This window comes from Balaenoptera musculus, chromosome 4 (assembly GCF_009873245.2).
Source record: "Balaenoptera musculus isolate JJ_BM4_2016_0621 chromosome 4, mBalMus1.pri.v3, whole genome shotgun sequence".
In the NCBI taxonomy this organism is placed as follows: Eukaryota; Metazoa; Chordata; class Mammalia; order Artiodactyla; family Balaenopteridae; genus Balaenoptera; species Balaenoptera musculus.
The window spans coordinates 61,044,839-61,071,685 of NC_045788.1; the positions used below are offsets into that span (position 1 = coordinate 61,044,839).

The 26,847-nt window shown below is 44.0% G+C and overlaps 1 protein-coding gene across 1 annotated transcript in view; it reads right to left on the bottom strand.

Moving 5' to 3' along the window:
• Positions 1–12,585: 12,585 nt before the first annotated feature.
• Positions 12,586–26,847, bottom strand: part of KLHL6 (kelch like family member 6) — a 54,092-nt gene continuing 39,830 nt past the window's right edge. The window contains exons 4-7 of the mRNA XM_036851259.1: positions 20,963–21,200; positions 16,065–16,267; positions 14,313–14,526; positions 12,586–12,961 (exon numbers count right to left, since the gene is read on the bottom strand). Of these exons, the coding sequence (XP_036707154.1) occupies positions 12,660–12,961; positions 14,313–14,526; positions 16,065–16,267; positions 20,963–21,200 (957 nt within the window). The 3' untranslated portion in view covers positions 12,586–12,659. The remainder of the gene's footprint in view (positions 12,962–14,312; positions 14,527–16,064; positions 16,268–20,962; positions 21,201–26,847) is intronic.

Sequence of the window (26,847 nt, forward strand, 5' to 3'; positions counted from 1 at the left end):
CACTGAGGCCACGGCCCCTGGAGACGCAGCTCTTCTATTCACGCAGGGGGTGGTCAAGGGCGCAACTGCTCCTGCTCTGGTTCCTCCCTAAGAGCCTTCCAGCAAGACCGCCATCCCTCCGTCCTCACTGTCTGCTCCTGGTCTAAGGGCACCCATGCTGGATGACCGCCCTAAAGAGGCGTCTCTGGGGGTTACTGCGGATGCCCCGCAGTCACATCTGGAGGAGGGCGGTGGGGGGCGCCTCCCAGAGTCACTTTCTCCTCCACCCTCCACCCCTTACCCATTCCCCATATATTAGTAATCTTCCGCTGTGTAGCGAATTCCCCAAACCTTAGTAGCTTAAAACAACAAACATTTATTATCTCAGTTTCTTTCTTCCTTCCTTTCTTTCTTTCTTTCTTTCTTTCTTTCTTTCTTTCTTTCTTTCTTTCTTTCTTTCTTTCTTTCTTTCTTTCTTTCTTTCTTTCTTTCGACCACACCACAGGCCTGGCTTGTGCGATCTTAGTTCCGCCACCAGAGATTGAACCCAGGCCACGGCAGTGAAAGTGCCTAGTCCTAACCACTGGACCACCAGGGAACTCCCATATTATCTCGGTTTCTGAGGGGCAGCTCAGCTAGGCCGTTCTGGCTCAGGGTCTCTCCTGAGAGTCCAGTAAAGCTGTTGGGTGGGGCTGTGATCATCTGAAGCCTTGAGGACTGGAGGCCCACTTCTAAGACAGATCAGTTCAGCATGGCTGTTGGCAGGAGGCCCCCAACAAGGACGCTTGAGGGTCCTCAAAACATGGCAGTTGGCTTCCCCAGAGGGAGTGATCTAAGAGAAAGGAAGAGAACCCAATGCCATTTATGACTTAACTCAATTTAAAAATGGACAAAGGATTTGAAGAGCCATTTCCTCAAAGGAGATATATGAATGGCCAATAAACATATGAAAAGATGTTCATCACTAGTCATTAGGGAGATGCAAATCAAAACCATGAGATACCACTTCACACCCACTAGAATGGCTATAATCAAAAAGACAGACAATAACAAGTGTTGACAAGGATGTGGAGAAACTGGAATCTTTGTTCATTGCTATAGGGAATGTAAAATGGTGCAGTCACTTTGGAAAATAGTTTGGCAGGTTTCTCAGAATGTTAAGCATAGTGTTACTATGTGACCCAGCAATTTCATTCCTAGGTTTATACCCAAGAGAAATGAAAATATATGTTCACCCAGAAACTTTTATAAAAATGTTTGTAGCAGCATTATTCATAATAGCCAAAGGTGGAAATAATCTAAATGCTGTTTCCATAAATTATAATATTTTTCAGCCATAAAAAGAATGAAACATAGATACACGTTACAGCGTATAGGGACCTTGAAAACATGCTAAGTCAAAGAAGCCAGAAAAAAGGCCACATATTGTATTATTCCACTTATAAAAAATGTCAAGAATAGGCAAACCTATAGAGGCAGAATATAGAGTAGTGGTTGCCTAGAGCTGGGGTGGAAATGGCAGTGACTGAACATGGGAATAAGGTTTCTTTTGGGGGTGATGAAAGTGTTCTACAATTAGATTTTGGTGAAGTTTGCACAACTCTGTAAGTATACTTAAAATCATTGAATTCTACACTTAGGTGAATTTTATGGCATGTAAATAACATCACAATAAAGCTATTTTTATAGGAATGAATGTATCGCTACAACAACAATGATGAATCCAAAATAACTGTTGAGTGAAAGAAGCCAGACAAAAAAGAGTGCATGCTGTATGGTTCTGTTTACATAAAGTTCTAGAAAATGCAAACTGCTCTATACTGACAGAAAGCAGGTCATTGGTTGTCTGTACAAGGTGGTGGAGGAATAGGATGGGTGAGAGGCAGAGATTACCAAGGGGCAGGAGAAACTTTGAGGGTGGGTAGTTTTATTATCTTGTTTGTGATGATGGTTTCGTATGCATATGTCAAAACTTATCAAATGGTACCCTTTAAATATACGCAGTTTATTGTATGCCAATTTTACCTCCATAAGGCTTTTCTAATAAATGATTTCATGATAATGCTATGATTTGGCATTGAAACAAAAAGTTATCATGTATAGAAAAGCAAGGAAACAGAGCAGTGGGACATAAATTTTACGTTAGTGAAATAGATATTCATTAGAGGAAGAATGACCACAATCCCATATTTTCTTGTGAAGCAAGAACAAGTGCTGTAGGACACCTAAGTGAATTATGCTATAATATACTTTGTCACTGAGACTATGCACTAAAGGGCCACCAATGCAATGCTAAGGAATGCAAGTGAAGGGTGGGCACATGGCCCAATCTCTGAAGATGGAGAAAAGAAATTTCAAAGCAACGAAAGCTGGTTGTGACTGATTCGTGCAACACGAAATCTTATCATTAAGGCATTGTGCCATCTCTCCTTTACTGGGAGTCACCTAAGATAAAGATTTGTCTTATTGTCAGTAGTGTCTTAGCCTCAATGACCTTGGGATAGAACAGGCCCCCTAAGAGCTCAGGCTGAGAGAGGAGGCCTGGTAGGGAACTGGGGGTGGGGGGGCAGATCAGAGGTATAAGGCTGGCAGTTCAGACCAGACCTTTCTTTTTTAGGAAAATAAACCCTTGGGAGACCTTGGCTCTGCCCCATCACCAAGACATAAGTAAGGAACTTCTTGTCATCTTTTGCCCCCATGTGGAACCTTTAAAAGTGCAGTCTTGTCTTCTGCATGAGAGTCTGTTAGGGCTGGAAGTCAACTTAGAGGTCATCTCCAACCCCTCGTTGCTGCGTTTTGGGGCAAAGGTCTCCGTCCTCGCACAGATCACACAGTGAGTTAGTAATACATATTTCTAGATTTTTTCAGGGTGACTCTAGAATTGTGATTTGCATGATCTAAAATCCTCGAATCCTAGAAGCATGGAGTTACGTGGGTCCCATGTCATCACTGCAGCTGTAGTGGACACAGCAGAAGCAGCACCAGCTGGGGAGACCCACAGACAGGTGTCTAGCCCTGACGCTGGGAAAGTACTCAACATCTGTGAGCCTCAGTTTTCTCATCCAGAAAGCACCAATTTACTTCACAGAGTTGGCGCAAAGATTAAACAAGATAGTGTATGTCAGAGGCTGCAAACTCAAATGCCTTTGGGGGGCCAGTCAGGTCAGTGGAGTCTGGCCAACTGGAAAGCACAGCCCCTTTCTAAAGAGAACTTCCCCTACTCCGTTCTGACTAGTTGTTATGTAGGAATATGGCCCCAGTGTTGCCAATTTAAAAAAAAACATTGCACAGTCCAAAGAAAAGATAGTTTTTATCGTTCACATTCTGATATGTGTGAAGTGTCAAGGAAGTGAGCAATATGGTGGTGGTAATTGTTGGGTGGCAGCTTCTCAGGAACTCCCCAGCCCCAGCCCCGCCCAGTACAGTATTCCTGGCAGGCGATGAAGTAGCAACATTCTCTGAGTGTTCATTTGTGTGCCCGGCTCTATGGAAGGTGCCCTAGATACAAAGACCAGCAGAAAAATAGCCCCTATTACAACCCTCCCTTGGGGGCAGGGAGGTTGGTGACAATGTTAACAGCCTAGTCTAACCCACCATGTCTCCAGCCTTGGTTCCTACTGAAAATTCCAGCCATCTTCTAGGAAGATACATTCTCTAAAATCACCTAGAAATAACACTTCTGGCACCTAATTTCTAGTTCCCATCTGCACTGCTACACATTTTACCTACATTTTTTAAATGGTTTGTTGGTTTGCACTTAACCACTAAGGATGTTTATTAGTTTTTTGTTTTTTTGTTTTCATTTGTATTGTGCTGAACCTCAGTCCACATTATTTTGGGATACTCATAAGAGGTTTTACAAAATCATCTAGGCTTCCTACAGATCACTGTCTTTAAAAGTTCTGGCTTTCGCATAGCACAGGGAGATCAGCTCGGTGCTTTGTGACCACCTAGAGGGGTGGGATAGGGAGGGTGGGAGGGAGGGAGACGCAAGAGGGAAGAGATATGGGGATATATGTATATGTATAGCTGATTCACTTTGTTATAAAGCAGAAACTAACACACCATTGTAAAGCAATTATACTCCAATAAAGATGTTAAAAAAAAAAGTAAAAAAAAAAAAAAGTCCTGGCTTTCATCCCCCTTGTACCATCCACCAATATCACCAGTGATGGTCTCATTTTCACCAGATGCCCATGAACCTGAGTGCTGCCATTTCCATTTACACAGGGAATGATAGATAATTATTTGAGAGGCTTTCCCCAAATCCCCCGGGCTCGTGTGACCAGGTAGTTGGGAGAGTCAACCCCAGCCCACCGTGATGAGAGTGCACAGGGCAGGGTCAGAAAGACCAAGGTTTTGGAAAAAGCTCAATGTTTGTTGGGTTCACAAAAAACTTGCTTTCAGCAGTCCCTAGCTACTAATTGCCACTGTGAATGTAGCCAACTGGAATTTGTAAACTATGTAACATTTGTGAATCTGTATCATTTCTGAACTTGTCTAATGCCCTGTCATCTTCCTCTGATCACAGGCAAAGTTCTTTTTTTTTTTAATTTATTTTATTTATTTATTTTAAATTTTTGGCTGCGTCAGGTCTTCCTTGTTGCTCATGGGCTTTCTCTGGTTGCAGACAGCAGGGGTTACTCTTCGCTGCAGTGAACAGGCTTCTCTCATTGCAGTGGCTTCTCTTGTTGAGGAGCACAGGCTCTAGGCACGTGGGCTTCAGTAGTTGTGGCACTCAGGCTTCAGTAGTTGTGGCACGTGGGCTCAGTAGTTGCGGCTCACAGGCTCTAGAGTGGGATCTTCCCGGACCAGGGATCGAACCCGTGACCCCTGCATTGGCAGGCAGATTCTTAACCACTGCGCCACCAGGGAAGTCCACAGGCAAAGTTCTTACAATGGCCTTGAGATTCCTTACCATCACTTGGAATTCACTCCAGCCACCAAGACCTTTTTAGTGTTCCTGAATAAACTGTACCTCCTGCCTTAGGGCCTTTGCATTGGCTATTCCCTCTACCTGGAATATGCTTCCCCCAGATACTCTCTTCACTCAAGTTTCTACTTAACTGTCTCTTTATCAGAAAGGGCATCTGCTTACCCTCTTTAAAGTAGCATGCATATACTTAACCCTGCTTTACTCCTTTTCAAGCATCTTTACTGCTTGACATTATATTATATACTTGTTTGGTTGTTGCCTGTCTCTACTAGAATATTAGCTCATGAGAGCAGGGACTTTTGTTTTGTTCGTGGATGTGGAGCCCTGGTACCTAGAATCCTGCCTGGCACATATTAAGTACTCAATCAATATTTGTTGCACTGTTTCACAAAGACTCACCCCATTACTTCCTTCACTAATGTCCATTTATGACTCAGCCAGAACAAAGTCTAATGTATTGTTTTTCCCCCGGGTTTCTATAGTGACCTTTTCTGGGAATGCAACATTCTACTAGGATGCACTTTGATAATTAAAAATTCTAGCATTTCTACCTAGACTAATTTTGTCACTGTTCTATAACTATTTATGGCTCTGTCCATATTTCTGGGAAATTACTCATTAGATGCTCCTATTACTATATTTTTATTATGAAAGAATAGAATTTTACCCACAAAAATTCTGTTTGTCTAAGGTCAGACTCATAGGTTTCTTTGTGCAGTCAGATTTTTCCCTCTGGTTTCTACTGTAAGTGTTAAACTAAGGTTTGCCCCTCCTCTCCCCACGCCCCTGCCCTGTCTTTGCCCAGGTCTGCACCCTCCATCCTTGTATTTTTCAAGTATAGGTTGTGACTTGTGACCCATGGGGGGGTGACGAAATTAATTTAGTGGGCTGTGAACAGCATTTTAAGAAAAAATATAACAAGATAGAAAATATGGAAAATGTTTTTATTTTGAAACTGTGGGACATAGTCCAAATAGTTTGAGAGCACTGCTTGGGCCTACATAGGTTGAAAGAAGTTTTAGCCTATTTTTCTCTTTAGTTGTCTTCAGAATATTCTAGAAGAAGGGTACATGTCGGGTTGTAGAAAATGGTCAGTTTTCTTTTAAAACATCCTCAGCAGCAGGACAAGTGGTGTGTACATCCGTTTCTTTAATGTATCTGCTTCATAAAGCAACTGTACCTGGAGCACTGAGACACATGCTTTATTTGCATGAACACTCCATCCAAACCTCTGCATTAAGAAACTTGACCAACCCTTGCATGGCTGCTGGCAGCCTAAGGCCATATCCTGGGGTGACCCAGCTCTCCTTTTGAGTTTCTGTCAGGAAAAGCTCAAGGCTCTCACAAGAATTTACCATTCGTTCTAGCCAACACCTGATAATAGGCCCCTGACCTCCCTTTCTTACAGCATTAACTTTTTTAAAAAAATATTTATTTATTTATATTGGCTGCACCGGATCTAGTTTCCCAACCAGGGATCGAACCCGAGCCCCCTGTGTTGGAAGGGCGGAGTCTTACCCACTGGACCACCAGGGAAGTCCCAGAGTGTTTACTAAAGAGGGCTTACAATTGTAAATCCTTCCTCTGTCCCTTTTAGATAAATATCTATGTATCTCCTACAACCCAGGAGTGTCTTTCTCAAGGCCCTGAAGCCATTCTTTTGAAGTGTAATTATCAGGAAGGACAGGGCCTCTGTCTCCCAGTTTTGTGGGAAGAGAGTATCCTAACTCCATGGTTGCCAGCCAGCAGAGGCAGCTGCCTTAATCACATTTACAAGGACCAACACTTTGCGCTTTTTCCCTTCCCTGACTCTACTTGAGCCCCCACTGGTTCCCAGTCCCCATCCCTCACCCTCCCTTTAAATCACCCAGTCACCTCTGCACAAATCATAGTAGGGTTCAGCCCTTTCCCTTACTGTCAGCGGTTACTGAATAAAATGTTTTCACCACTTTAACCAATGTCCAGCTTTGTTTATCTTTGACAGCATGTATGTACACACACACACACACGCACGCACACACACCCCTCCTACGGACAAACACTGCTTCTCAGAAATAGCTGAATCTTGTCATCTTCATTACCCACCGCATTATTTCTGTGCTTATTTCCCTATCTCACCTCTAAGTCATCAGTAAAGTCTCACTTAACTGTTCCAGCCTGGTCTGTGCTGTCCTTTGGGAAATTAGGTAAAGAGTCATGTACAGGACTCTTTTTTTATAGGAGCAAGAGTAGGGATTATAAGATACAACTATCTGTCCCCACTGGGAGTTTCTCCCTCTACCACCAAACTTGGAGGAACTGGGTTAGTTTTAGTAAGGGAGCAGGAAAGTTTCCTTACAGAGAAACCTTCCTAACGAATTTGTAGCCAAGAAGTCCTATATATCCTCTTTTGCTCTTTCTCCAAACTTGAGAAATCAAGAGAACCTAGGGGCACTATGGTGTTGGGGTAGCTAGAGGTCAAGACAAGGAGGGTAGTGGGGTTTCTATGTTTGGAGACCACAGGAGAGGCAGCAGGTAAGGAACCCAGCAGATGATCAGGGATGGGGCATGCGTGGGTGTCAAGGTCATGGGTGGCATGCAGGAATCAATAACAAAGGAGACATCTGAGCATGCAAGAAGAAAAGGAAAATCCCCAGGTGTTAGAAACGAATGTGCAAGTAAAAACCAGAGTGACTGGTCATCAGGCAGGCTGATACTGGCAGCTTGGGGGTGGGTGGGACCTGACCCAAATTAGTCCCCATCACCAAGGATTTTCAATGTGGCAGCAGACAGGAAGAGAAAATGAGGCATAAAAAATGAGGAGGGGATGGGGACTGAGATCCTATATAAAGGCAAAATCTCCAGGGAAAAGGAGGCTGGTCCAGGGGAAGCCACAAACCAGAGCAGGAAGAGGAGCCAAGGAAAGCTGGGCAGATGCCAGGCCCTGGCCAAGCTGTCCAGGCATCAGATTACCACTTAGATCCAGCAGGGAAATTGGAGGGCTCAGCAGTGAAGTTAAGGTCAAAACCCCATTTTGACTCTCAGCTGGTGCACTGGCTCTCGGATCTATGACCCAGGATTAACTCCAGAGCACTTCCAACCAGTGAGATGGGGTTGTGTTTCCCAAGATTGTCTGCCCAGAATCCCTAAGACTGAGAAGCAAGAACTTCTGTCTCTAGGGAGGCACAGGGGGAATGGTCTAAAGCTATTCATGTGACCCCACATTTCCTTAAAGCCTCAGGTTTTCCCTTTCAATTGCATAGGACCTTTGCACTGAAATCCAAAACAAACTAAATGATGACACGTTTACCAGTGCTTGAGAGTCACAGCTCTCTGGCTCATATGCCCAGTTCCACGTGCTCCGATTTGAGAAGCACAGGTCAGTTAGGGCTTCAGGGACAACACAGTGACATTGGTGGAGGCAGGGCTGACAAGTCAGACCAGAAACCAGAAACCTAGAGGGGGGCCTCCTGCAGGAAGGTGTCAGGCCAGGTAGGATGAGGGTCACAGTTTGCAAATGGATTGGTAAATGCTGGCTCGGAGTGGTGATGAGGCATTAGGGAGGGAAAAGCTGGCTACTTCTTTGCCGTTCTGTAAACCAAATCTGATTAATTTTAGCCTATGAGTTTATCTAAACCCCCTTGAATCAACCGAAATGTTTCAAATTTCCCCTCCTAAATTAATTTCTATTCAGATACCACTTACTCATATCAACCAAAACAAGAAAAAGAAAAAAAAGAAAAAAAAATTCAGCCAGTGATTGTACACAACATATACTTATCCACTCCATACATATTTTACTGAATAAATAAAAACTTTATTGTATGTTTACCTATAAACAATATCTTTAGTTTGATCACTTAAAAAGAAAATACAACCTCACATAACCAAAATGCTTAAAGGATTTGGTTAACTAAGTGTTGATATTTTTATCTATAAATATGAAAATCTGACCTGTCAGAATTGGTTTTGCAGTAGCCATGTTTGAGATATTTGTGGATTTCCATGAAGGTTGACTCTTCAAATTAGAAGATCTCATACAACACCCAGATCAGATACTAAGGGAAAAAAGGATTTTGCAACCCCAAGTTAGGACTTTATATAAGAAATTCCAGTGGTGTTTACCCACTTTGAAAATTTTACTGAGTACTTTCTTTTTCAAAATCAAGTAGGATAAGTAAATAACAGCAGTACCTCAAGGGCTTTTATAAATAGCAAAGCTATACTTTCATAGCTATAAGCAAATATTTGCATTTCCCTGAGAGCACAGTTTCTTTCAGTTCAAGAGCTCTGTGTGCCTGTGTGTCTGCGTGTTTCCTGAAGCCAGTGTATGCAGAATGTGATGAAAGCTAAGAAGAGAACATTTATCTGTTGATGTTTGGGTGAGCTTAGCTCCCCATCCATATCAGATCAGCCTTGGCAACTGGGGCCCCTTAACCTCCCCAACAGATTCCATCTCATCAGAGCCTCTGGGCCTCACTCTCTCTTGGTCCAGAATGATAAGAGACTCAGCCAAGCAGCTCAGAGGCCCCACAGCAAATGGGTCTGACGGCTAGTCCTGCTCTAACTTTGCCTCACTTCTAAGAAGTGGGCTTCCTCCTGGAACCCACTTGCCTGGAACCCCTGTTCCTTATTCTCCCCTCACACTTCGTGAAAATGGAGTCACGCTCACAAACTCCAGGGTCCCTGACATCATTTTCTAGACCTGTGTCCTTAAACCTGACTTTCTCCTCTTCCTACCTCATCCTCTTCCTCCCAGTCAGGGGTACTCTATCCACTCATGGGACCTGCCTCAAGATCCAGTCTGCTGTGCCAGGACATCCTACACACCCTGCCTGAGTCCTAGGGCCCTTTGTCTCTGGCTCATCTGGCACCAACCTGCCTCGTCCCCCTGCTGGTAGCATGGCTTATGACAGTTAACTTCTTGCAAACTTGATTTTCGTTTGTTTGTTCATCTCAGAATGGAAATTAGATTTTAAGAGCTTCCATCCCTGGCTACTGCCTAGAGACTTAAATCCTAATGATATAAAGTTTCCCAAAAATGACTTGAAATTCTTTCTGTCCCTAAAAGTTACAGACTGGCAGCTTCAAGTGCAGAACTCTGGATCTTCTTAGTAGGTGTATCTGTCTGCCAACCCATGCCGTTATTGAGAACCCTTGCATTGAGAGCCAGATTTATAACACAGAGATCCTAAATCCTCAGTTTCCCAGCACAGGGTTAACCTGCTGAAAATTTGGGCTCAAAATTTGCCAATTGCTCTTATCAAAGGACCACCAGGACAAGGAGCCCACTCTTCCCGAGGGGAGGCTCTCTGCGTTGCCAGTGATGCTGTCATTGAACTTCCTCTTTGAAAGTTCTCTCCTGAAGTTGTCTTTGAAATACGACTGATAGCTCCTATAGCCCAGAAGTGGATTCTGAAGGCGATCTCAAAGAAAAACAAATATGTAAACAATGGCCACATCATTGACCGAAGAGCACAGCTTCCCAAGGAGATCACTTGGAAGGGCAATAAAGACCTGGATGCAACCTCATAACTTCATATACGTCTCATTTTCTCTAACTTGATGAAAAGAAAAATTATAATGTTGACCAAGTGGCCTGTTTACCTGTTTATCGAATGTTTCTAGGGTGGGGATTGGTCTTGCTCTTTGAGTCCCCAAGGCTTGCCAAACAAAAATCTCCTGGAATGTTTGCTGAATTGAAGTAGATTAAATTGTTTCAGCTGAGAGCTTCATTAAGGTTATCAGTGTTTGTGAGTGAGGTATGTGTTCTGAATTGCCACAAATATGTTTGTATTTTCCCATCTCACTTTTCACAGCACGGAGCTGAACTCTAAGGCACACAGCTTTTCAAACACCAACATGCGTTTATATTTATCCTCAATGATCTAAGCATAAATAGAAATCTCAGTTGTAATTTTCCAAGTCTTTTTATATGCTTTGAACTGTAGCTCCTTCTAACCATAACTTTTCTATGAAAGTTAAATTCACTATCAACTGTAATACCTCTACCTTCCCAAACTGCTGAGAAGTACAAGCACACAATGGCACATCTGACATGAAATAAAACTCTATAAAGAGATTTGAAATCATATGATGAAAATAAAGGACATTAAGTAATGCAGTCACTATGTTGTTACCACTGTTGTTGCTGTTGTTGTTGTTTTTTTTTTTTTGGCTGTGTTGGGTCTTCGTTGCTGCGCACAGGCTTTTTCTCTAGTTGGGGCGAGCGGGGGCTACTCTTCATTGCAGTGCGCGGGCTTCTCATTGAGGTGGCTTCTCTTGTTGAGGAGCACGGGCTCTAGGCACACGGGCTTCAGTAGTTGTGGCACACGGGCTCTAGAGCACAGGCTCAGTAGTTGTGGTGCACGGGCTTAGTCGCTCCGCAGCATGTGGGGTGTCTCCGGACCAGGGCTCGAACCCACGTCCCCTGCATTGGCAGGCAGATTCTTAACCACTGTGCCACCAGGGAAGCCCCTGTTATTGCTTTTTAAGTACAGCATATGAAACAGGATCTCTTAATCTGTGTCCCCAATTTGGGGATTAGAATGACTTTCCAGTGAGCTCATATGAAAGCTCCACCTCTTAGAGTGAAGAACAGATGCTGTTCTTTGAGTCAAAACTATGCCAAGCTGATCCAAAAACCAAATAGAAGGGATTAAAAGGATCCTGAAAACGAAGGTTCCAGGAGGGTGGGGTCACAGGGACATGGACCCAAATCACTGTCTAAAAAGTAGAAAGTATGCTGTCAAGAAGAGCCAGTCATTCAACAGCGGCCAGCAATGTAAGGATGTTTACACTGAAGAAACAAAACCAAAAACAAGCCTCCCCACCCCCCGCCCCCCCTGGAAAAACAAAAACGGTATTCTGAGTCTCTGCAAAAACCTTTTCTACATTGCAATACAACTGTTGGCCATTAAGAGGCTAGGGCACTGGGCTGTGCTGAAGGTACAGTTCTGTCCAGCAATGACAGTTCCAGGCCACAATGGGCCTCCTGTGATCATAAAAAATAGAGGCTTTTGATGGGGAGGACAGAAGTCTTTTACATTTTTCATAGCAAACAGGTCTTCCCAGACCCATCTCCCCAGAACTGTCAGGTGGAACAACCTATGAGATGCTCTTGACAAGGGGCCCAAGGTTTCCACACCAAAGATCCCAAATGGTTTAAATATAAGGGAAAAAAGAAAAGAAAAAAAGAAGCACCTTTATTTCCCTGCCTTGCTGAGTGAATCCTTTAGCAAACTTGTCAGAACAAAAATGAGTTGTTTTGTTTTGTCTTTTTCATGTTCTGAGATAGACAACATGACAGAACCTACACTAACTTTGAAATTGGAAGACCTGGGTTTAGACTCCTGGTTTAGCTAACTTGTAATCTGACTGACCTGGGGCAAATCACTTAGCCTCTCTTAAACTCGGTTTCCTCACCTGTAAAATGGGAGTAATAAAATCCAGTCACCAGGTCGTTTGACGGTTAAAGGCATTGGTATGCAAAAGTGCCCGGTATCGAACCTGGCATGCATGGGACGGGTGTGTCTTGAATGTACAGTATTACTCTTCTTTCCTCCTGAGGTAGGTCTCACAGACAGTCCTGGCTGGTCTCAGGTCCCAAAGCTGTGACTTCCAAGGAGCCGCCACGGGGAGCCGCGGTGAGCCCCTGATGTATGCACGGCCTGTAACTCAAGCCCCGCTGGCTGCTTTAGAGGGACCGATGCGGGGGAGAGGGAGGAGGGCTCTCCGCGTGGCTCCGCCCTCCGCGCTCCCGCAGTCAGACCGACACAGCTCCAGGCACGATCCTCCGAATGTGGGTGTACGACTTCCTGATGGTGACACTGCCGTGGTGCGACACCCCCCGGGGCAGGACACACTCCTCCGTCAGTTTCTGGGCCTCGGGGTCCCAGCACAGCACCGTGGCGATGACCTCGTTCTTCTCGTCCCGCCCCCCAGTGATGTAGAGCCGGTTGTTGCAGGGCGCGATGCCGCAGCTGGCCCTCTCGTGGCTGAGCTGGGTCACCAGGCACCAGCTGTCCTCCAGAGGGCTGTAGGCGTACAGCGCTCTCATGGCCCCTCCTGAAGAGGAAAGGAAACACCGTGGGCATCTCACTGTTTTTCTGGTTTTCGTCCCCATTAACCACTAAACTCCTACTCCTGGTTAGGTCAAGTCTACCATCTTGCCAATAGAAAGAGCAAATTCATGGCTCTCCAGAAAGCCAGAATGGATAACTAGGGGCAGCAAGTCTCATGCTGGAAACACTTCACAGCCCTTTAAAGTCTGCAGCCAGGTGCTAATCAGGTTCTGAAGGACACCTGGCTTCACATGGCTGCCAAAATGTACCAGAAGACTGCTTCCTGGAAGAAATACCACCTGGTGCATCAGATAGGCCCGGCTCATAATCCCAGCTCTGCCACTTTTGGATCTGTAACCATGGGCACCAAGACCACGGTGGTGATAAGAAATCAGAAGGACCATGCACATAAAGCACCTGGCAGAAGACCTGGCGCATAGAAGTCTTGCATTGTATTGATATACATGGCAGTGACTAGAAGTGGTGGCATCTCTAGGCTGAGCATGACCTGGGACACCAGCCCAAGTTACCCATCTTGAGATTAGACCTTTGGGACAGAGTCACTAGTCTGACCATAAAGACACAGGAAACCTGAAGCAAGAGAGAGAAGGGGTTTTGCCTTAATCTGTTCCCATATTTTGCATTCAGGAAGCCTTCTCTGATTAGCTCTTATTTGCTGAAGTTATTTATTTTTGGTATTTCCTTGATCAGTAGTTCTCAATCCTGGCTGTACGTTAAAAATCACCTGCACACTGAAAACACCTGACACTGTGGCCGGCGTCCTCCTTCTCATTCTGATATTATTGGTCTGCACAAGCCCCAGCTACCCATATTTTTGGAAAAAGCTCCATAGATGACTCCAGTGAGTAGTCAGGGTTGAGATCCATCACCCTTAACAATTACATGCCAACTGTGGTCTGCCTAGTCAGGCTTTCCTTCCAGCTAAATGCAGCCTTTCAGAGCCCCCAAAGCAAGTGGGAAGAATAAAATTCCCATGAACACAAAATAAGAAATAAAGATAGCTACCATTTATTGGGCACTTATACGGTGCATATTTCAATTTCTGTGCATTGCTAATGCTTACAACACACTTTGTTCCCAAAGAAATTTCTCGCTCCTCCCCTGGGCCCCATTGTCCATCTGTCTTGTATGTCTCCTAAATGTGGGCTGTTTCTGTCTCCAGAACTGCAAGGTAAATTCCACCAAGGCCCGGACCAATCCCATCTTCTCTTCTTTTCAACCCCACCCACATCACCCAGGAACTCAAGAATTCCCGGGAGGGCCTCATGTGATCTATCTGCAGGGCTGCAGGTGTAGGGGACCCTAGTTAAATAAGAAGCCATTTGCTCACTTACCAACCACGTAGATACGGTCCCGGAAACTCACTGCATTGATGCATTTAGCCTCTACTGGCATGGTCGACTTTAAATTCCACTTATTGGTTGAAGGGTCGTAACACTGAGTCTTGTCCGTGGCCAGTTTCCCATTGGGCCCTCCCCCAATCACATAGAGCTTCTTCTTATGGCTGGTGGCTGCGAAGGAACTGACATGGATAAGGAGGGGCGCAGCCTGCAGAGACACAGGGCACCGGGAGAAGCTGTCAGTGACACTGCCCAGATTGCTGCAGTGGCTAACAGGACACAGGCCAGGAGCCAGGGGACACAAGCCAGGGAATCCTTTGCCTGAAGTCACAAGGCCTGTGGGCCTGACTCCTCTGAGACACAGAGAGGATCAAAGCATACATTTCCCACCCTCCCGCCAGGCTCCAGATGTTTCTAGCCTGTTTTTCCCAGAGTCCAGTTCTCAGGGCAGGAGGGGTGTACAGGAATAAGTGTTTATACAGATGAAACCAGCCAATGTTGGAGGAGAATGCTTTCTCAGACATGCATATTCATATTTATTCATGTGCTCCTTCATTCAAAAAGTATTTACTGAGTGCCTACTATGTGCCAGGCATTGTCCTTGGTGCTTATAGCTAGGAAGAAAAGCTGGTATAAGGGTTTCAGGTGGCCACAGGTAAGCATATTCTCCCACTCTGGGGCAACATACAGATCTGAGGGTTAAGCCAGACTTGTGTTTCCATCCTGTGAACCCCAGGGCACTAAAGGGGACTTTTAAGAGCCTCTTACCCATTGACATAACCCTCTTGGTTCATGGAGCAACTTTGTGATGGGACTTAAACTGAGAAGATCTTGGGCACAGCCTTATAAATGTTAAGGGCTCCCTATAAAGTTCTTTTCAGGTTAACAGATCTTGGCTGGATGCCATCATGACCTGTCTACCTTTGCTTGTGCCTGTGATGACCACGTTTCACACACCCCAAAGCTGGAACATGCTCTGACATATAATCTGATAAGGAGAAAGAAAATTTGAAATTGGGAATAATCTGGAAATAGAGGAAGTGAGGTCACCTTACCTTTGTGTGTGTGTTGGGCGGGGGTAAGGATACTTAACATGAGATCTACCCTCTTAACACATTTTAAAGTGTAAAATACAGTATTGTTATCTATAGGCACAATGTTGTATGGCAGATCCCCAGAGCTGGTTCATCTTGCATAACGGAAACTTTATGCCCATCGATGAGCAATGCTTTGCCTTTTCTTGAGTATGATATATACCTGAGACTGCATTGCTAAAGTCTTGTTTGAAGGCACGCAAATGGTTCACCACTAATAGGTAAATAAATAAGGGCTGACTTCTAAATACTACCAAATGACTCTGGATTCAACAAACAGTGTGGTCAAGAGATCCTGGTGTGCCCAGTGTGGAGAAGACAAGGGCAGATGGCATCGGAGGAGACAGAGACTCTAAGGCCAAGACATGCAGACCAAGACAGGATCAAGCCTCCCGTCTACATCTGGGGTTCTGGCCAGGATAGGACAGGTACCCACCCAGAGCTCCCCCACCTGGAAGGAAATCATTTCCGTGACCTGATCAGCAATGCTGACTCGATGGCTCCTATGAGGAGGGAAGCTCAGAGCCACCGAAAATGTTCTCAGTGGGAGCAGAGCGATCAGAAAGCCGTATACCTACATGGGCAGATACCTCTTTTTTTTTTTTAAGCTTTGAAGCAATAATGCAGAGTTACTCATAGAAATAATCTATACCTCCGACCAGCAGTTGTGGAAGGGGTCATAGGTCTCCACGTTGTTGATCCTCTGCAAGCCATCGAAACCTCCGATCACATACACCTTGCCCCCGAGCACCACCATCTTATGCCTCCAGCGGCCTATGTTCAAATACTCAATTTGAATCCACTTGTTGATTGAAGAATTATATTTCCAAACATCGTGCTGTGTTTCTTTGCCCCCTAGGAGACATATAGAGCATTTAAGAAACCACCGATATGTCAGAAATGCAGCTTCTCCCATAATTTCCCACTGGCCCAGAAGTGTTAAATCCCCAGACGAGCACCAACCCCCACCCCATCCCCTCAGACAAAAGAAATCATGAAGGTGCATGCAGTGTGGTTGCCGGGACAGAGCCTGCACAGGGAGACAGGGAGACACAGTGTAAGGCTGGGGTGGATCATGCACTGGGCTGTGCCCTTTGTCACCTCTGTGCTGTGAGAATTCAGAGAAGTGGAGGCTCCGTGAGCTAGGTCCAGAGAAGGCTTCAGGGAAGTAGTACCCAACTCTGCCTAGGCGAGTGGGGACCAACGGGAGCCTGGACTCCAGTGTTTGTGAGGCTCAGGGGCAGGAAGTCAGGCAGGACAGGTAAAGTTGGACGATTGCAGGTGGGGATAGTAGGGCCTTGACCAGCGGGCAAATGAGAAAGCAGCTTAGGTTCTATGTTTGCTTATTTATTCAAACAAATACAAACCTGGGAAAATCACCACGAAATCTTACAAAATTCTCTTGGTTCATATCTCTGATCTATATAAAAACATAAGTGAGGTTTGTCCTACTTTGAAACAATTTCTATTGGAACAGAATGAGATGCTCACAACAGATCATTTGAGAGTGAGCTGGTAAAAAATTTTTTCAAGGCAACTCAATAAAGAGAAAATATGTAATTCAGTTAGGGAGAGAGACCAAGACAAAGGAGAACTGACTTTTTTGGTGACTTTAATAAAATATTTTAATGACTTTGTGTTTCCATTTCCCCATCAGCACAGAGTACTACCAACTACCTAAAACAAAGGATGTACCTTTCAGACTAAAATGTGCACTAGTGTGGAAATGAATATCATTAATGACGCTCTGTGTCATGGGTAAGTGTTTCTCAAGGGTGGAGCCCAGAAGTGGGATTCCTAGGTCAACGGCGTGCCCACCTTGAATTTTTACAGGTGCTACCAAAGAACCTTCCAAAGCTGTCCTGGTTGACTTTTCCCCATACCCCACCCACAGTGGATATTAGGAAGGTTTTTTTGGTTGGTTTGTTTTGTTTTACAGCCTGAGAGAGAAAAATGATGTCATAGTTTGGTTTCCCCTGGCTGCTAGGGAGACTGAGCTTCGTCCTCTCCTGTTATCTTTTTGTTCATATAGTTTAACCATTCTGGGGGAGGGGGGTTGTATACCTTTCAGAGGTCTCTATTCAAAACACTGTGATATTGATCCCATTCAGGTAGTGTCCAAAATTATAAAATAACTATACACTTTCAAAGAAATGTATGCAAACTTTATTAAAAAGGGGAAAAAAAATGACAATTTTTTTTACTTCAGGATGTAAAAGAAGACCTGATTAACTGGGCAGGCATATCATGTGCACAGATGATAAGACAGGTTACTGCAAAGATGTCAACCCTCCCCAAGTTAACCTGTATATTAGGTGCCTTCAGGGCTTTTCATGGATTTCAGGACATGAAGTGACCATTCTAAGCTTCATTTGGAAGAGTAGATTTGGGAACATTTCTAAGAAACTTTTGAAAAAGAAGAAGGAGTAAGAGAGCTCTCCCTAGCAAATATCAAAATATACTAAAAAGCTATGATAATAAAAAGAATGTGCTACTAGTATAAGACAAACTGATCAATTAAAAACAAGGTACAGAAACAGACTAAAAGATATAGAGATTATTAAATAAATGGCATTAGAACAATTGGCTATCTGTTTAGAGAAAAATTTAGATCCCTATTTCACATTATACTTAAAATAAAATTTAAATGTAAATGCTATAGAAGTAACTGGAGAATATATAGGAGAAGATGTTAATGATCTTGGGGTGGGGAGGGGCTTTCTAAGCATGACAAGAAACCTCGAACATATAGAAAAGAAAGTTACTATATAAAATATAAATCAAAGTTAAAAGACATCCACTGTCTGGGAGAAAGTATATGTAATACAAATAGCAAAGGATATATAATAAGAACTCCAAAAAATTAATAAGGAAAAGACAACCAATAGAAAAACAAAGGGTAGGAACAGATCATTTTTCAAAAACAGATACGTTTAGCTAATAAATATATGAAAATATATTCAACCTCATTAACGATCTATGAGTGTAAATTTACACACTCAAGTCTATTAAAAATGTAATTGATAATAAAAAATGTTAACAAGGATGTAGAAAATGGGAGCTGACATTCATCATTGGTTGAACTGTAAATTGGTACAAACTTTCTGGAGGACAATTTAGCAATATCTACAAAAATTCTAAATTTACACATCTTATGACCACTTCCAGGAATCTCTCCATATATCAGCACAAGTTCATAAATATATGTGTATGAAAATGCCTATTGCAGTATTTTTTTCAGTGGGAAAATAAAAGCTGAAAAAAACTATGGTTCATTCATTCAATAGACAGCCCTGAAGCTGGTGAAGTGAGCAGTAATAACAATCCTCACAGTAATGATAATGACGACTAACACTGCTGAGCTCTCACCACGTGCCTGGGATTGTGCTGTACTTTACATGTATTATATTGCTTGACACATACAGTAGATCAATTATACCAACATGTAATGATGTTCAGAACAGATTGTTAGTTGAGTACACACTTCTGCTGATTCAGTACAACAAGCATGCTTTCATGTATTGCCTGTATCATTTTTATTTTTTTAACATCTTTATTGGAGTATAATTGCTTTACAATGGTGTGTTAGTTTCTGCTTTATAACAAAGTGAATCATTTATACATATACATATGTCCCCATATCTCTTCCCTCTTGCGTCTCCCTCCCTATCCCACCCCTCTAGGTGGTCACAAAGCACCGAACTGATCTCCCTGTGCTATGCGGTTGCTTCCCACTAGCTATCTATTTTACATTTGGTAGTGTATATATGTCCATGCCACTCTCTCACTTTGTCCCAGCTTACCCTTCCCCCTCCCCATGTCCTCAAGTCCATTCTCTAGTAGGTCTGCATCTTTATTCCCGTCTTGCCCCTAGGTTCTTCGTGACCTTTTTTTTTTTTTTTTAGATTCCGTATATATGTGTTAGCAGCCTATATCATTTTTAAAAAGACAACAACAAATTGAAGACGGACAAAAGACAAGTTGTAGAATAAAACACTATGTGTAGTGTATGTGGCAAAGACTGACCGTGATTACCAAACCTGTCTTTTCCTCCTGGGTACACGGCTAAACTACATTTCCCAGCCCCGCTGCATGGGGGCGGGGTTGCAGGGAGGGCATGCGGCTGGTTCTGCCAATAGAATGTGAGCAGAACTGATGCCTCATGTCCAGGCCAAGGCTGTTGTGAGCAGGTGTGCCTTCTCAACTTGTTGGGTTTCTCTCTCTTCCCGAAATGCATCAGGCTTGAAGGTCACGTCTGGAAACAGCTTCATCATGAGACAGAAGGAGCCTGGGTCCCTGAATGACTGAGTGGAGCAGGTGCTCTCCCCCAACCCACACATACTACTGTGGTGATTCATTGAGATTTAGGGTTTGTTACAGCAGCTGGCATTACTTACTCTAAGACAATGCAAAACCATTTTTGTAAAAAAAAAAAATTAAAACATGTAGGATTGTAATGGCACAGAGAAACTGCCATATTTTACTTTACACTCCCTGTATTGCTTAAATCTTCTACAACAATTAAAAAATGTTTCTGTAAGATAAAAGAAAACTAAACCCCTGTCTGTGGTATTAATAGACTCAAAGAAGAACTGAGCTGCCCTTTATCTTGGAGGAGACCAGCTCTGGGAATAAGCTCTTTCCAAAACAAGTTCAAATTAAAGAAAACCTCCAAGAGAAGGGAAGGGATGTTTGTCTTTTCCCTTGGTGCTGCAAGAAGAGCTAGGTGGCTTTTGATGTCATGGGAGAGCATGAGACTCAGAGAACATGGATTGGAATCCTGCCTGACACTTACCAGTGTGTGACTTTAGGTAAGTTCCATACCTTTCTGAGCCTCAGTTTTCTCTATTTGTAATCCGGAGATTAAAATCACCTACCTTATAGAGTTGATGTGAGAGGCAATAACTAATTGCTACCAAAGAGTAAATTCATCTACTATGCTGTAAAGATGGTAGAGATTACATCATTTAATAAATATTTATTGAGCATTTACTATGGCCAGACACAGCGCTAGGTATTGGGAATACAGTGTTGATTCATGGAATTTAAGGACTAGTGGGAAACAGGCATAGAGCAGTTATAAATAATTAAGCAAACAACTTAGAAGTAAGAAATGAAAAAGTACTGGATGCTATTGGAGCATCTAAAAGTAAGACCTAATAAACTTGAGGGGAGAGGTCAGATTTGGGGGGAAGAGCAGACATTTTTATTCATTACTGTATTCCCAGTGGCTAGCTCAGTGTCCTATGCCTATAGCAGACACCGAATAAACTCTAGTACCACTTTCCTTCTTCCTTTTCCATGAAGGAAGTCCTATCTGCCTGCTCCCCCAGTTCCTACTACAATACTGCTCAAGGATTAGGGTTCACTCAGTAATTATTCCCTCTCCACGATAAGACCATCTGAGTGCCTTGTTTCCATATCCCGACCCAGTTAGTGCTAGATCAGTGCCATCCACAGTAATTCTTCTGGGATGGTTGCCTGGCTCTCACTCAGGAAAACACGTAGTGCCTTGGGGGCTGGCTTTGGCATCACGTGGCTTCTGCTTACCTGAGATGTAGACCTCATTTTTTAATGTCACGCATGCAAACTCCACCCACTTCTTATTCTCACTGTCCAGCTCGTGCTCTGTCATGGGGAGCTTGGCCACCTCCAGGCGGCTGCGCCTCAGGGGGTCCAGGCAGGTTACCTCCGCCACAAACCGTTCATCCTTCGTGCAGCCACCGATGATCATGAACACCTCAGACTGGAACTCATGCATCCTGGGCTTGGTGCGCTCCGAAATGATCTGGAAAACCAATGGGAGTACAAAAAGGCAGAATGGCACAGTGGTTCAGCGCTCAGGCTGTGGAGCCAGAGGAGCAGAGCCCAATTCCCAACTCTGCCACTGTAGGACCATGTGACTTCACCTCCTTGGGCCTCAGGTTTGTCTTCTGTATAATGGAAATTTTAGTGGTAACAACCTCATAGGTTTGTCATGAGGATTAAATGAGATAATATATTTAGTGTGCTTGGCCCAGGGGCCTGATGTATAGTAGGTACTCAATAAAGGTTATCGGTTGTAGATTTTGCTGCTTTTTAAGAAGTTCAGGTCTGTCTACCATCAAATGCACTTTCGTGCCTCTTCCCTCTTGCTTGGTCAGAAGCACTGAATCCTGGAATTTCATTTCTGGCCACCTTCCACTCCCCCCCTGGTTTCAGTTTCTTGATGATATCCCAGACTTTGCTCGCTACCAGGCCTTTTCTGGAAGAGAAGTCCTGACAGTGGGCACATAAGAGCATCCAGAGACTTAGGAGAAAAGAACCAAAAGGGAGCAGGGTGTGTCCAAGGAGGTTGGGGGACTGGGTCCCAACATCAAGCATATGACCCTTCAGAGCCTTGAACAAGCAAAGAAATCCATACCACAGATATCTGAACCCAGCTGAAAGAACAGAGGTTTGGAGTCAAATACACCAGAGTTCCATCCTGGTTCCACCACTGATGGCCATGTGACCTTGGAGAAGCAACACAATCTCTGTAAATGCCTGTGATCATTCCTATGCTACCATGCCATTGTGAGCATTCACGAGGTTGTGATGTAGAGAGCTGAGCAGAGCACCTGGCACACGCATGGCCCTCCACAGCTAGCCACGGCCGTAGGAGCGGCGGGAGATGTCATATTGATGTTATTAATGAAAAGGGAGAGCTGCCCTCCTCCTGGTTCCAGCCATCCCTGGGCTTGATGGGGAAGGTTCTACAGGATTACTGATGGGAGACAGAGAGGCAGCAGCACCTATTTCCCACATGGCCAAAGCAGCTACTCTTTCCTACAAGGTTAAGCTGACCTAATATGGATTATGGAACTTCAATCTTGCCCACAGATGGTGACAAACAGTTTACCTGAGTCCACAAGTGGTGAATCCAATCAATACTCACATGTAATCAGATCAGCCAACACCCAACATCTACTTTCCCAGAAGAGGCTTTGTTTTTCTGTGCCAATAGTCAGATACAGTAAATTCTGCATCCTCAGTTATTGAGGCCAGACCATGGCCATAAAGTCTGTGGCAGGGCTCTCCTTTATGGGTCAGCAGAAAGGAGTCGGGGGGTGTGTGGCAGGATAAATCCTGGGCAATGGGCTGAGACTGAGGGCACTGACAGTGGAAAGGCCAGCTGGGATAAGCGTGGAAGGGGTGGTCCCGAGAACTTGGAGGCACTATGAGAATACCAAGCTGGTAGGAGAGGAATGAGCAATGAGTTGGCACCAAAGACAAACTTGGCCAATCTGAGATTTCTCCCTCCAGCCTCTAAACCTTCCTTCCCACAGCTGAGGTACAACCTCTAGCACCAGTCTGGTCCTCTTGCAGGGAGGATTTAGGGATTATAAGGCAATGCTTAGAGGACAGCACTAGCCTCTCAGAATTGGTTCCCTGTGACCCTTACTCTGGTTCTGAGAGCCAAGCCTCAGCCTCCTCTCTGAAGCCCCCCATCTTATTCACAGTGTCTGCTCTCCTGCATCAACAGCCTGCTGACTAGCAGGGGATCAAACTAGCCGTGATCTTACCCCTGATCCTGAGTCCTGGCCTGTGGAAGACTCTGCTCCCACTGACTGAACCCTGCATTCCGGCCTGCTGTCGGGATCTCCCCATAATATCTGTCCTCGATTTCCCACACTATTTTCCCAACCACTTACCCTGTAAGCCACTTGACATTATTTTCAATGTCATTTTGTTCTTTCCTCCAGGAAGCCATTCTTGCCTTTCCACACCTGTTCCCACAGTCCTGAATTTCCCTATCACGGCACTTTTCACCCTCATGTAATTTACTATAATGTCCCTGATGGCAGGGATAGCCCTTTTCTCCAATGGATCCTCAGCACCAAGAACAGTGCCTGGAGCTTGTGGGTTTCCATAAATGTTGGCTGAATGAATGAATGAATGAATGGGCAAGTTAGTTAACCCAGGACCTGATAAAGATTTTTTTCCCAGTCTAGATCATTGTGGTAACAAGCTTCCACAATGGCCCCCAGCAATCCCCACCTCCTGGTATTTACATCCTATGTTGTTCCCTCCACATGGTTCCTGGGTTGATCTCTATGCCAATAGAATACAATAGTGTTGGTATACCACTTCTGAAATTAGGTTATGAAGGCACTACAGCTTCCATCTTGATAGCTCTCTCAGTCTTTCTTGGGTCATTTGCTCTAAAGGAAGACAGCTGCTATGGAGAGGCCCAAGTAGCAAGAAGCTGAGGCTTCCAGCCAACAGCCAGCAAGGAAGTGACGCCTGTCAACAATCCCGCGAGGGAACTTGCAAGTGGATCCTCCAGCCCCCTTTGAGCTTTGAGATGACTAACTGCAGCCCCAGCCAATAGCTTGACTGCAACTTCAGAAGAGACCCTGCGCCAGAATCACCTAGCTGAATCACTCCCAGATTCCTGCGAACTGTGAGATAATAAATGTTTGTTGTTTTAAACAGCTGTTTTGGGATAATTTGTTGCACAGCAATAAATAACTAATACAATCATCTAGTTGATGGGACTGGCTGGGTATTGAGACCTGCCTTGTAACTCGGAACCACAGGACAGCCAGATGGTGGCACCATTACCAAATTGTAAGTTCAGCTACGTTTTGCAAAATATTAACCCCAAAGGCATGACAAACGCCAATCTGAAGTCAGAGATGGGCAAGTTTGTTGCAGACACAGGGAAGTAAGTGTCTGCCAAAGAATCACACGCAACAATCAGGCCTACACGGTTTATTTTCAGATTGTTAGAAGCAGAGCAAAAAAGTTTCCCCTCACTGACTACTCATTGTCCAAAGAACCTACCTGAGAGGACCAAACAGAAGTGACCAAACTGCTTGGATAAAGCTCCTCAGGGTGAGCTTCTGCCCCGCTGCCCTCAGGAGTAGGTCCTCCTGACAGCACACATATCAGAGCAGCCTGTGGTATAGATCAAGTTGGTCCCTGGAAACTTAGGAGGCAATGAAATGAAGGGGTAACTTTCTCTGCCCCAAAAGACCTCTCCCAATGAAGGTACCAGCTACTACTCCTAAATCAAATGTAAATTGACATTTGCTTTTAGGGTTCTAAAACTTCCTTCTGTTACCACCTCCATGAGTTCAGAGGAGGGACAAGGTTAAAATGGGGAGATAATGATAGGACAAGCAGGGCTAAAGTTTGGGAAAGGAAGGTTAGGAGGAGAAATGTGTTCACAGAGTATCCTCCAGGCTTACACTAGTGTCATTAGGAATAAAGCGAAGGTCACACAAGCAGCGAGAAGGCTGGGAGTTTCAAGGAATCATCGAGCAATGAGACACAACTCAGAGATCACAATGTTGGTTGGTTCAGTTACCTAGACTATTAAATGAGGATGAGAAAATGCCTTGAGCAGGATTTGGGGCAATAAGGCAGAAAAAAACTAGGACACAATGAAAAGAGAGATTTTAGCCTCAGAGAAAGAAAATGCTTGATTGTGGGAGATAGAGTACCATAAAGGAACTGAGTGAGAATAAGAAGAGTCTTTATTTCTGGGGTACTTATCATGTGCCAGACATTGTGCTAGCACATCTCATTCATTATCTTATTTAATTCTCAAAACAATTCTATCAGTTGGTAGATATTGTCTTCCTCATGTTACAAGGACTGAGCCTTACAGCAGCTAAGTAGCTTGCCCAAGGTCACACTGTAGGTAAATTGTGCAGTCAAGATTAAAGCCCAGATCCACCTGACTGGGAGCTCAAGTTCTTGACATTTTCTAGTTATCAGAATTCTCTCTCCTCCTAAATCCAAAGCTTATAATCCCACTCCCCCACCCCCACCCCACTGTAAATACAAAAGGCAGAGCAGATATTTCATAGCAGCAGTTTTGCAGAAGACATAGTAGGGACATTTTATATAAGAGGAAAACCTTTATCACCTGCATTTCAGGGAGTTAGGAAATGGGAAGCAGAAACAAAAATAGCAAGAATGTTGGAAGTACAGTTGATCAAGACCCTGTACTTCGGTGTTTTTTTTTAAGTTTTTTAAAAAATTTATTTATTTTATTTTATTTATTTTTGGCTGTGTTGGGTCTTTGTTGCTGTGCGCGGGCTTTCTCTAGTTGCTGCAAGTGGGGGCTACTCTTCGTCGCGGTGTGCAGGCTTCTCATTGCGGTGGCTTCTCTTGTTGCGGAGCACAGGCTCTAGGCACACGGGCTTCAGTTGTTGTGGCTCGTGGGCTCAGTCGTTGTGGCGCATGGGCTTAGTTGTTCCACGGCATGTGGGATCTTCCCGGACCAGGGCTCGAACCCGTGTCCCCTGCATTGGCAGGTGGATTCTTAACCACTGCACCACCAGGGAGGCCCCAAGACTGCACTTTAAATGCTGAACTGAGAGCAGTTGCAGAGATTGATCTTGTCTTCAGGAATATGAGGGCTTTCCCAGTGCTGAGCCACCTGCCAGTGACCCACATATCCAGCATGGGACCCTTGTGGTTATCTGGTCTTCCTCTGTCAGTCTGCTCATTACCCTTCATTTGCTTAGTGTCCTGTCTTCTCTGAAAGACCGTAAGTTGAGTAAGGTAGAGACTGTTTTATGGTGCTTGGTGCCATGTCTGGCATATAGTTGGTGTTCAGGATTTATTTGTGAAGAATGAAAGTATAGCATATGAAATTATAGCACTAATGACAATAATAGAAAAATAAATCTCAAATTAGTGACCTTCATTTCCACCCTAAAAAACTAGACAAGGAAGAGCAAATTCAACCTGAAGTAAGCAGAAGGAAGTAGTCAAGATTAAGGTAGAAATAAATGGAATAGAATATGTAAAGACAGTAGAGAAAGTCAAGTGAAACCAGAAGCTGGTTCTTTGAGAAAATCAATAAAATTGATAAACCTCTAACCAGACTGATCAGGAGAAAAAAGGAGACACAAATTACCAATATCTGGAATGAGAGCTATGACATCACTACAGAGTCTACAGATATTAAAAAGGATAATAAGGGACTACTGTGAACAACTTTATGCCAATAAATTCAGCAACTTCTATGAAATGGAAAATGCTTTGAAATATACAAACTACCAAAGCTCATTCTAGAAGAAATAGATAATGTGAATAGCCTCCTGTATCTATATAGCTATTAAAGAAATACAATTTGTAGTTTGAAGTTTAAAACCTTCTCACATACACAAAAAATTCCTCCTGGTTCTGATAGCATCACTGATAAATTCTACCAAATATTTAAGGATGTGTTTGCAGAGTGAATAAGTGACAATGGATCTGAGGACAACACAGAACTAGAAGAGGACAGACAGAAAAGAAGGGGCTCCCAAGGGGCCTCTGAAAGACAAATCCTAAAACTATTTTGGCTAATATTTCTACCAATGGCCTAACGAAGAAGGCTTGGTAGCCAACCTCAGAACCATTGTATAGTGGTATACACGTTTGGCTGTTCATGTGTACAAACGTAACAAACT